This window comes from Martes martes, assembly GCF_963455335.1.
Source record: "Martes martes genome assembly, chromosome: 15".
NCBI lineage: Eukaryota > Metazoa > Chordata > Mammalia > Carnivora > Mustelidae > Martes > Martes martes.
Window position 1 is genome coordinate 41,815,359 of NC_137903.1, and position 12,261 is coordinate 41,827,619.

At 48.7% G+C, this 12,261-nt stretch overlaps 1 protein-coding gene across 2 annotated transcripts in view; it reads left to right on the forward strand.

Annotated features, from left to right (window-relative positions):
* Window positions 1-12,261, forward strand: part of TNN (tenascin N) — a gene marked incomplete at its 5' end in the record, with an annotated part of 52,441 nt that overhangs the window by 11,597 nt on the left and 28,583 nt on the right. Inside the window, 3 exons of one of the 2 annotated variants that reach the window (XM_080824462.1) lie at window positions 4,946-5,209; window positions 8,682-8,945; window positions 9,618-9,881. In XM_080824462.1, coding sequence (XP_080680588.1) covers window positions 4,946-5,209; window positions 8,682-8,945; window positions 9,618-9,881 — 792 coding nt within the window. The remainder of the gene's footprint in view (window positions 1-4,945; window positions 5,210-8,681; window positions 8,946-9,617; window positions 9,882-12,261) is intronic. The other variant, XM_080824463.1, reaches the window with a different exon arrangement.

Below are 12,261 nucleotides of genomic sequence, written 5' to 3' on the forward strand. Positions count from 1 at the left end.
TCCTCAGGGCAGCCTGGTGTCCAGCAGGTGGGAAGGAAGTTGAGACCTGGGAAGGAGAGCCTGTCTCCTCATCGAGGTTCCCGCTGTGACTCATCTGTGATTCAGCCGTCTGTCTGCAGCTACTGGAAGGCTTTGTTCCGTGGAAAAACTGTTTCTGATCCCCACATCCCTTCCTGGCAGACGGGGAGGATTTGGCCTGCTCAGCTGGCTTCTTCCAGCCATGTGGCCCACCATCGGGGTCATCACTGAGGCTGTCCTCCAGCTTCTGCATCTCGCTGTCTGGTTCCCATCCTTAGGTTTGTCATGGAGAGGAGCAGCTCCATGAGGACCCTCTTTCTGGCTCAGGGTGTTGCTGTTAAGAGATTGAAAGAAAAGACAGAGTCCTGAGTTCCAGGCTGGCCGGGACTCTAAACTGGCTTTATGACCTTGAAGAAGTCACATGGATGTCCTCTCTGGGCTGGGTCTCTGGAACCCTGGCATGGGAGGATTCTTATTCTTATCCTTCTTATTCTCCATCACCAAGATGCCTTTCCTGGTCCTCCATTCCTCGAGTGCTCTGGGACTATTGAAGGAACAGGGTGCATTAGGGCTGGTTACGCTCACGTGGGCACAGTGGCTCTCGAGAGAGCCGCACACACACAGGTCCCTGACCCTGCAGGGTAGAGGCCTGTCCCACAGCTATGGTGCTGAGCACTGATCTGGGCCAGACAGGGCTATTGGGGGCCACTGCTGAGACCATGGGGTGTACAGATACAGGTCTCTTTGGAGACGATGAGGACCAGGGACTTCAAGAGGCAGGACTGTAGGGTGTTCTTGTCCTCTTTGTCCCCGTCCTCACTTCCCATTCTCAATGTCCCCGTTCCCAAGTCAGCGCTGGTTTCCCAGACTGACATGTTACCTTTGGAGGCTCTCTTCATTCCCTCCCTGTCCTGTGCGGAATCATGCTTTGCATGGAAAGGGGAACAGGGTGGGAAAGGAGTTCTCTCTCTCGTGCACCCTGTCCCCTGAGCATCCTCTGAGAGTCTGCTCGAGCCTCCAGAGGCCTGTGAAGTGGCCCTGTTGTTGTTTGCTCCTGACGGCACCGCCTGCTCGGCCCAGCCGGTCTCCCCAAAGCAAGAGTATAAGACTGTTTCTCTGTCCCAGCTGTCACTATGAGCTTCGGTCCCCTGCTGCGGCTGGATTCGGATTGCAGGAACCTTTCAGATCACACTTGATTTTATTTATGGATTGTTCTTATTTCTGTAGAAAAGGCTGGCGGTAGTGCTGCATGGGACATAGAAAGTGGAGATGCCTTCCACTTCCACAGTCTTCCACAGAGAGGAATGGTTCACATATTGGCACTTCAGGCATCCAGTTGCAAATTCTTGGTCCCATTCTCCCCACCTTCTTCTTCAACCCCCCACCCCGATCTCTCCATCTCTGTAAAGGGTCACCCCCTTCCGCAAATCGCTCAGGCCTCAAAATAACATGGAATGATGGAAGGATGGATTTGTGTCCCACATCAGCAACGTCAGCAGCTTCTGACAAGTGTACGTTTGAAATCTCTCCGATCCAACCTTTCTCATGACTTTCATCCCTGACACATTGGTCCACATTCCTGTTTTCTCCTGCTGTTGTGGTGGCCTCCCAGGTGACTTCTACTGTCAACCCACTAGACCCCTACTCTCTCCGGCAGCCAGAGGGATCCTTTTATAATGCAGGTCAGATCATGCCATTCTTTTGTGCGAACCCCCCGGAAGCTTCTTATCTCATTCAGTGCAAAAGCCACAGTCTTTGGAGGCCGTCCACAGTCCACTCACCCCTCACCTCCCGGGCCTGCCCTGCAGCCACTCAGCCCCATCACTGACTCTGTCCAGATGTTCTGACTTCTTGCTGTTCCCTTAATATGTGGAGCAGGGCCTTTGCACCTGCTGCTCCTTCTGCCTAGAATGAGGTTCCTAGACTGTACATGGCCCATTGCCTCACTTCATCTCAGTCTCTGTTCAGATGTTCCCTTCCCAGCAAGCCAGCTCTTTCCTGACCTCCTTGTCTAAACTCACAGATAGCTTTTGTTCAACATTTCTATTCCTATATCTTGTCTTATTGGGCTTCCTGATACTGTCACTGCTTGTTTATCGTCCATCTCCTTCAGGAAAATGTAAATTCCATAGGAGGGAATCTTTATTCTGTTCATTGCTTATACAGTCGACCCTTAAACAACATGGATTGGAACGGCCGGCTCCCCACTTGTGTGCAGATTGTTTTCCATAAATATATGGGAAATTTTTTTGAGATTTGTGACAATTGGGAAAAACCCACAGACAAACCAAGTAGCCTAGAAATCCTGAGAAAACTAAGAAAAAGGAGGTATTATTGTAAGAATACAGTCTACAGCACATCTAACATACAAGATATGTGTCACTCGAATATTGTCGGCGAGGCTTCTGGTCAGTGGTCGGCTGTGAGTCACATTTTTAGCGAGTCAGAAGTTACAGGTGGCTTTTGGACGGAGCAGAAGAATTGAGGAGCTTAATTCCTGCATTGTTCAGGGGTCAGCTCTATTGGTATCCTAGGGCTGCTGTAGCAAAGGACCAAAAACTGAGTGGTTTTAAAACAATAGTATTGTCTCCCAGTTGTGGAAGCTGGAAGTCTGAAATCGAGGTGTCTGCAGGGCCATGTTCTCTGACAGTTTTAGGGGAAAGTCATTCCTCGCCTCTTTGAGCTTCTGCTGTTTGTTGGCAGCCCTTGGCCTTCCTTGCCCTGTAGATGCAGTGATCCTGCCACATGGCTGGCTTCCCCCCATGCGTCCTCATATTGTCTTCTCTGTGTGTGCGCGTCTGGCTCTGTGTCCAAACTCCCCCTTCGGTCAGGACACCTGGCATATTGGATTAGACTTACTCTAATGACCTCATTTTATTATTACTATTTTTTAAGATTTTTTAAATTTATTTGACAGAGATCACAAGTAGGCAGAGAAGCACGCAGAGAGAGAGGAGGAAGCAGGCTCCCCACTGAGCAGAGAGCCTGATGCAGGGTTCGATCCCAGGACCCTGAGATCATGACCTGAGCTGAAGGCAGAGGCTTAACTCACTAAGCCACCCAGGTGCCCCTAATGACCTTATTTTAAATTGCTCATCTCTAGAAAGACCTTATTTCCAAATAAGGTCACATTCTGAGATACTGAGGGTTAGCATTTTGACAGATTTTTTTTTTTTTTTTTTTGCGGGTTAGGGAGGGTAACACACTTTAATTTATAACTGATTTAAACTGAATACCCAGCTCCAACTAGGCATTCGACTAATGTGTGTAGAATGTGTAAGTGACTTCATTTATTAGCCGAGTGACCTTGGGCAAGTCATCTAACCTCTCTGAGCCTGGTAGACAGTGCCTAAAACTGATCACTATTATTAATTTTCCAAACTAGTACATGGGGCATCTGATAATGCCTTGAGTTATTACTATGAGGTTTGATAAAGTGATGTGTGGAAAGCACCTTGCATTTAGCATATGCTCAATCAGTGACAGCTTATTTATTAAACAAGATATGCACTGCCTCTGGTGATGGAACTTGCACATAAGTAAGACATCGCCATTGTGCTCGAGGAAGGTGATTCTAGTCGATGTGAAAAAAGTCGTAACTTCTCTGCTGAAGAATCCTGAGCCAGGAGAACTAGAGTGGGTTGGGAGGAAGCAAAACTGCTTGAATTTCTGGGAGTAAGAAGCTGTTTTGTGTGTCTTTACTCAAACGGATATAGCTCTGCATGTGGGCAGGGTTCTTGGGGCACGCCTCACCTTTGTTCTGTGAGGGAGCTTTATCCATGACCTTGATGGCCGCTGCGCTCAGCTGACTTACTTATTAGGTTTGTAAATGATAAGCCAGAAAGGAAAATCAGCATGTTAAGTGAAAGACTAAATTATGAATGAAGTTGGTAAGATAAACTATAACACGAATAAATATTGGGTTCGGGAAATGTATTTTATATGTAGAAGGGGGAAGAGGAGGCTGAACATGAGGGTTCTCAACCTTTGATGTACATCAGAATCACCTGCTGAGTTTTGGATATTTGTTTCTTTTATGGCAGAGATGCCAGTGCATAGCTGAGACCTTCTGAAATGAACTCTCTGGAGTTGGTACTTAGTAGGTGCCCAGTGTTGACAAAGGTCGAGAACCCCTGGGTTAGCAGGGGCACGTGTGAAAAAGCGTAGGGATTTCCCAAGGCTGTGGGCTGAGGATAGGTTGTTGAGGAGTGTGGTGTCCAGGACACAGAGGACATGCGGTTCTGGGTCGGTCCTTCTAGAACATCAAACTTGCATAGCCAGGGATTTCCGCTTGTTTTGTTCATCGGTGACTTCCGAGTGCTTTTACGTTCTCTGGCGTGGATGCTCAGCGAATTGTTGAACGATTAGACGGAATTTGGGGGCTTTTTCCCTGATTAGGGAAAGAAAGAGGTCAGTCTAGATGGGCCAAGTCTGGAAACTATAATTTGGAAGTTTGATATGACATGATACGGTAGGGTATGGCATGATATGGTATAACACTGTAAAAGCTAGTAACTTACAAATGCATACATTGGAGCGGTGGAAGTGTTTTGATCAGAGGAGAATTAGGAGGGAGAGTGGAAACTGTTCTTGGATACCTGCTGGAGGGTCTCCCAGAAGAGCGTGAGGTGCATTCCGGTACCTCTGGAAGGAGTTCCACTTCAGGTGGCTACATTCGCGGGAACTGACGTGTAACATGCTCAGTGGTCCCAAAATGGAAGGGATTGTTGGTCCCTCAGGGAGCCCTTTCTCAGCGGAGGGTTCAAGCCGAGGCCAGTTGTCCAGCTATCACAGAGGACAGAGAGACGCTCTTACAGGGTGTGGACTATAGAACTAGGTCACCTGGATGAACTAGAGCTTGAAGCCACCATGACCTTGACCAACCACATGTCTTTCTCTCATTTTTCTTTCTCGTATTTTCATGAAGAAATTGATAGCCCAACCAATGTGGTCACTGATCGGGTGACAGAAGATACAGCGGTGGTCTCCTGGGTCCCCGTCCAGGCTGTCATAGATAAGTATGTGGTACGCTACACCTCTGCCGATGGGGACACGAAGGACACGGCCGTCCCAAGGGAGCAGAGCAGCACCATTCTGACAGGCCTGAAGCCAGGAGAGGCGTACAAAGTCTACGTGTGGGCTGAGAGAGGCAACCAGGAGAGCAAGAAGGCTGACACCAACGCCCTCACAGGTAACAGGGACGGGGGCCTAAAGAGGTTTCCTCACGGCGGGGAGAAGGCTGATTCGTGACTCAGGAGGCCGATGCCCCCCTAACGTCATCTCTTTTGCTTACAGGGATGGGGAAGGGGGTTGCAAAAGCATTTTAAAATTTCACAATTACGATTTTTCCCATTTCATCCTCAAACAAAAGAAACCAGCCTTTTTATTTTACACAGAAGGTCATACTTATTTGGGTTAGAATTCCATATACAACTCTCTCAGTGCAGAGTAACACTTCCTAATTTTCATTTTTTGGACGTTGAAACTCAGAACGTTTGGCTGACAGTGAATTTGAATGCTTATCTCCGTTTGCAGAGGCCATACAGGCGTTTTGCTTCTAATCTGGAACTCTCTGTCAGACTATGGAAATGGTTTGCATCCTGAGTCAACAGTCACCAAATGTACCGATTCTGCCTCAAAGCTTCCAGAAACCAGAAGGGTCCGTCCCCAGACCTCACCTAGCTGTCCCGCTCAGCTTGGGCTTGTAGATGTCTTGAGGCGGCAGCGGGGGACATGTCCCAGACCTTGTTTCTGCTTAAAGCCTCCTCTGCTCCTGTCCCTGAATTCAGAGCACTGTCATCCCGGAGCCCACTTGAGGTTCTGGACATCTGACAGGAAATCATAGAAAAGGAGTCACGTATCGATTGGGCTCTGTTCCGGACAATCAGTTAGTATAGAGACACTCAGAGAAGCCGATAATTAGTTCGGAATGTGGTTTCAGAAGCTTGACTGACCACATTTTAATCCCAGCTCTGCCATTTACTAGCTGAGTGGCTTTGGGCAAGTCCCTTCACTCTGTTCCTCAGATTCTTGTCTGTAAAAGAGGGCATGTGGGTTTTTACCTCATAAGGTTATTGGGAGGGTTCTATGAGTTACCTCAAGGAAGTGCCTGACACATAGCCACGTGCTATGTGAGTGACAGTAGTGATTATTTCTCACGAGTCGTCTCTGTCAGCTCCGGCTGTTCTAACAGAATACCACAGACTGGGGGCTTCAGCCAAAGAAATTTAGTTCCCACGATTCTGGAGGCTAGAAAGCCCCACGATCAGGGTGCTGGCTGATTCGGTTCCTGGTGAGAGCCCTCTTATTGGCTTTTAGGTGGCCATCTTCTTCCTGCACTGTCACGTGGCAGAAGGAAGCTCAGGTCTCTTCTTATTAGGCACTGATGCCATTATGAGGAGACTTACCCTCATGACCTCGTCGAACCTAATTATCTCCCCAAGGTCTCACCTCCTAAACCAGCAAATTGGGAGTTAGGGCTTCAACATAGGAGTTGGGGGGCACACAAACATTCAGTGCATAGCAAATGTCAATTAGCATTCAGCCCTCAAAGCATTTCGTGGCATAGAGCCTCCTGGGCCCAGGTGGGCCTTATCTTCTCCAGGGTAAGGAGAAGCTGCTGGTGAGGATGGTGAGATCTAAGTTGGTTTAAAGGCAGGGTCAGCCCTTTCTGTGAGTGGCCAGAGAGGCCGTATTTTCAGCTCTGCCATCGAGATGCGAAAACAGCCACAGATACCATGTAAATGAACCTGTAAGACTGTGTTCAATAAAACTTCATAAGAGAAGGCTGTGGGTCAGATTCGGCCCACAGGTTGTAGATGGCCACCTGCTGGTTTCTATTACACGAGGCTTTCCCTTTGGTAGGATTTTGAGTGCTGTGAAAAGGAAGTGCGGGGGCCAGTCTTCTTAAGATGGTAGAAGTTTGAGTAGAGAAGAAGCTTCCCCTCTCTCAGGGGGGTGGTATCAGCTAGCACCCCAGATTATGGGGAGCCCCTGGGATGGGGCATTGCTGGCACTGTCAGGCACAGAGCCAGGCTCTTGGGGTGCAGAGATGAAAGACTTAGTTCACAACCGTCCGGGTAGAGAAGACAAGCAGAAAAGATAAAGGCCCATGAGTTATGTCTTTGTAGAGCCCACAAACGTCCCTGGAGCTATGGGAACCAGGAAAAAGGGTACTTAGCACAGACTGGGATGGGAGAGGGGGTCATGGCAGGCTGGAAAGGCAGAGTCACCTGAGCAGAGTCTAGGTGTATGGGTGGGCGTTAGTAGTGGGAGCAGCATATGCAAAGGCTTAGAGTATAAGAATAGGACAGGGTTTGTTTTTTTCTCTTCTCTTAATATGCAATTATCTTAATAATCCTTAAGTGGTGTTGGTGGTGGCCAGGTCCATGAGGGTGGAGTAGTGAAGGATGAGAAGCCAGAGCAAAACTCCTCCCTGTCCCCTGTCCCTAGCACTTGCCGAACTCTCTGCTCCCCGAGGTGAGCTGCCTCCCTTGGCCACCCCTGCGACCTGGCTGTGCACGTCGGGCGATGGTGCATAGGCTGGAAATGTGGTTGCTGTCACGGAGAGCTCAGCCATTTGAGGAGGTGGCTCTTTTTAATATATATTTTTTTATTTTTAAAAGATTTTATTTATTTATTTGACAGAGTCAGCGAGAGAGAGAATACAAGCAGGGGGAGTAGCAGAGGGAGAAGCAGGCTCCTGGGTGAGCCGGGAGCCCCATGGGGGGCTCCATCCCAGGCCCCTGGGATCCTGACCTGAGCTGAAGGCAGATACTTAACTGCTCAACGGAGCCACACAGGCGCCCCTGAGGCGGTGGTTTTTGAAACAGGACTATAAAGGCATGCTAATCACCCACTTCTGCTTGGATTTCCACCTCCAGGGGTTCACATTTTAAGGAGAAAGGGGTATTTCAGGCCTCAAATGACACTTGTAATAACAAAGAGCCTATATTTAAGCATTTACCATGTGAATACCTCACTTGTGATTTGCCATAAGCTGTGAAGTACAAACTGCTCTTTCCTCCTTCCTGGAGGTGAGGGGACCCAGAGGTAAGGTTTATAGTCTGCCCAAGTTAGCAACTAGGAAACACTGGAGCCCGGATTCCAACCCAGTTTAACTGCATAGAAGCCCAGACAGATTCTGCAAGTAGGATTATTTTTATCCTCCCAGACCTCAAATCCCATCAACTTAAGTCTTCTGGTTCTCTGGCCTCAGACATAATGTTTTATGTGGAAAGAACTGACAGCTCCTACTTCCAGGATATTTTTCTTCCCAAAGAAAATATTAGAGCCGACGCAGAGATTTACTGAAATATAATTGCTTTCAGGTAGAAGGAGTCAGGAACTGAAAGAGTGTATTAGAAAAATCCAGGGTAAAGGAGAAATTTGTATACGAAGACTTTTTTCTTTTTTTAATCCAAAGGCTACTTATGGGTAGAGTTTATAGAGCTGAGACTATTTTGGCTTTGTCTGAAAACGCTGCATTTCATTAAGTGCTATTGGAATTTCAGACCACTTGCTTAATTAAACCCTTAAGTTATCCCAATCACTGGCATAGAACAGACTCTGAAATTTGTCGAGATCATCATTTTGTCTGTGTATGTGCTGGCCTTATAGGAACTAGAGAGTTGGTAAATGCTACATTCTTTCGTCTCTTCAAGAAATTGACAGCCCCACAAATCTGGCCACCGATCGGGTGACAGAGGACACGGCCACCGTCTCCTGGGACCCAGTGCAAGCTGTCATCGACAAGTATATGGTGCGCTACACCTCTGCCGATGGCGACACCCGGGAGGTGTCTGTGGGGAAGGAGCAGAGCAGCACCATCCTGATGGGCCTGAGGCCGGGTGTGGAGTACACGGTCCAGGTGTGGGCCCAGAAGGGGGACCGGGAGAGCAAGAAGGCCGACACCAAGGCCCCGACAGGTAACGAGAGAAAGGTGGACAATCGCAGTTGAATTTTGAGCCTGTGGATGTGAGTGTGCGTGGTACCAAAGATGTGCCCTGAGATGAGGGACTTTGCAAAGAGAGTCCTAAAGATCAAAAAGGTCAGTGAGCTCTCGTGGTGATCTCAGTGGGCTGAGAGCTGGTAGCCATCAGTCTGCCTGGTAGTGATGATCTGCTCACGAAGCCACTGAACCCACTGGAAGGGAGGGGCGAAGTTGCATGGTGGCCCTGTGTTCAGCAGACTCAGCAAAGATGTTATAGGCCTTGACCACTGCAGGGCGTGGGATAATGTTTTTAGAGTGACTGCCTCTGAAGTAGCCCTTGAGAAAACGATACGTTGGGTTCCCTGAACATCACGGCAGATGTTTAATCGTGGTTTTGATGCACCATCGTGTTGCTAAGAAGATGTCATTCCTTCCACATTTGGGGGAGTGGAAAGCCAAGAAAATATGTGAAGTTTGCCATGCATAGTCTTCTGAAATTGGGAGCCAGGGGTTACTTTCTCCCTTGACTCCCAGCTGATTCCAGATGGGGATACCGTTGCCTTGTGCGAAGAGAGTCCTAGAAGATGAAAATGACAGTGATGGGGTGTGGGTATCTCTTTCATGGCTTCCAAGCTTAGACTTTTCCAAATTTTTTTTTATTCTTAAGAAATTGACAGCCCCCAAAACCTAGTGACCGACCGGGTGACAGAGGACACGGCCACCATCTCCTGGGACCCAGTGCGAGCCGCCATCGACAAGTATATGGTGCGCTACACCTCGGCCGATGGTGACACCCGGGAGGTTTCTGTGGGGAAGGAGCAGAGCAGCACCGTCCTGACGGGCCTGAGGCCGGGTGTGGAGTACACAGTCCAGGTGTGGGCCCAGAAGGGGGACCGGGAGAGCAAGAAGGCCGACACCAAGGCCCCCACAGGTAAGGGAGCACACATCATCACTGTGTCACTGCCGAACTCATCGTCTGTTTCAGTTGGTTTTTCTTCTGTGACTTTGGCAGAAAGTGAGGTTCTGGTGTCTTCGCAGAGTCCACGTGTACCCCTTACTTCGATTTCATGGCTTCTCTTAGAATGCGTAGGTCATGGGGCTCCTGGGTGGCTCAATGGGTTAAGCCTCTGCCTTCGGCTCAGGTCATGATGTCAGGGGCCTGGGATCGAGCCCGGCATTGGGTGCTCTGCTCAGCAGGGAGCCTGCTTCCCCCTCTATCTCTGCCTGTCTCTCTGCTTACTTGTGATCTCTCTCTCTCTGTTAAATAAATAAATAAAATAGTAAAAAAAAAAAAAAGAATGCGTAGCTCATCTTGTCTTCAAACTTTGGTCTTTAAAGACTGATATTATTACTCATAGTTCTTTGTTCTCTGCTGGTGCATTTTCTGTGCTCTGAACACAGTGAATGTTTCCTTGATAAGGAATAAATACGATGGAAAGCCCACGTGCCCGCGCTGTGGAGGGACCCTGACTGTGAGCCCGAACCTGCTTTGTCTTCCCTCCTTACTGTTGAAACACTTTCTGTGGAGCTTGTTCTCCGTTTCTGCCTTTGGATGAATGTTTTAGGCAAAAATAATAACCATGTTTTATTAGCTAAAAATAAGCAAATATCTGATCACTTTTAGTTCCCATCATGTATCATTTTAGTAATTATCCATACTTCAATTATTTATTTTTTTAATTTTAATTTTTAAAAAATTTTATTTATTTATTTGACAGAGAGAGACACAGCGAGAGAGGGAACACAGCAGAGGGAGTGGGAGAGGGAGAAACAGGCCTCCTGCTAAGCAGGGAGCCCAACGCGGGGCTTGATCCCAGGACCCTGGGATTGTGACCTGAGCCGAAGGCAGACGCTTAATGACTGAGCCACCCAGACGCCCCCCATACTTCATTTAAAGTTAAAGCTTCTTTCCACCATCTGCTTGGGCCATTGGCAAGCTAGCTGCCTGCCCTGGGAAGGGGGTGTGTTCAGCTTCTCTTGTATTTCCCTTCTGCTACTTCAGGCTCCCCTTCTAGCACACTAACTGCGATTTCTGACCCATGTGTGTTTGGCACAGCTTGGAGAGAGATCAGGGGTCAGGAGGAAGAGAGATAAGGTGTTTTACTTGACTATGATGGTCACGGCTGCCCAGGGCCTGTCGTGGGGCCTGACGAGTGTTAACGCTAATGTTTTCCCTCATGGAGCACTTCTGCGTGTTCTCTAGATGCCCTCCACTCCAGTGTTTGATCCTAGTGATCCTGTCGGCAGATGTGTCTCTCCTGCCAGTCACCGGCTCCCTTTCTTCCACCTGCACGCATGGGGGTGCACTCCAGTGCCTTTCTAGGGGGGGTTCACCTTCTCCATCTGCCTGAGCCTCTTGGACAGCTTCTAAAACCATCCCTGATGGGCCCTTCTTTCCTTGGCTCACGTCGGGTCCATGGGGAACATGCATCACCCTTTTCCCATTCATCCTTTTGCAACATCTTCCCATCGCTCTGTGCCAGAGCAAATAGCTGTTCTCTCGCCTCTTAGATATTTTAGGCCCATGTCAGACACCAGCCCACGGTGTTTCCCAAGCTGTGGGCAGACTTTCTCAACCTGGACGCTACTGAAATTTTTGGCTGGATAATTCTTTGTTGCTGGGGTCCGTCTTGTCCACCGTAGGCTGCCTCTACCCATTAGACACCAGGAGCCTCCCCATCCCAAACTGAACTGGGACAACCAAGTCAGGCTCAAGACCTTGCCGGTCATTCCTGATTGAGAATACTTGCTCCAGGACACGCATCACCAGCTCTGTAAGGGATCCCACTGCAAATGGTTATTCGAGGTTTGGGTCTCACCCATGAAGCTCACAGTGTAATTCCACCCAAAGAAATCTACTCTTGAAGTCTCATCTCTTTGGCCTCTCCAACCTCTCTCTTTTTTTTTTAAGATTTTAATTATTTATCGGCTGGGGTTGGGGGAGCAAACACAAGCAGGGGGAGTGGCAGGCAGAGGGAGAAGCAGAGTCCCCAGTAAGCAAGGAGTCCAATGTGGGACTCCATCCCAGGACCTCGGTATCATGACCTGTGTCAAAGGGAGATACTAAACCAATTGAGCCACCCAGGTGTCCCTCCAACTTCTTTCATAGTCTGGAGATGGTTGGTCAGCCAAGGGTCATAAGACTGTTGGTTCTGCCTTGTCTGTGGGCTGTCAGGTTGGAATGTAGATTCCACTTTTCTTGGGGCCACATCCCAAGACAGGGTAAGAGAGACCTGCTTGATCATACCACTGCACATCTGTGATAGGACCTAGAAGCAAGGACTTTAGGGAAATGACTTTTGCAATGAACT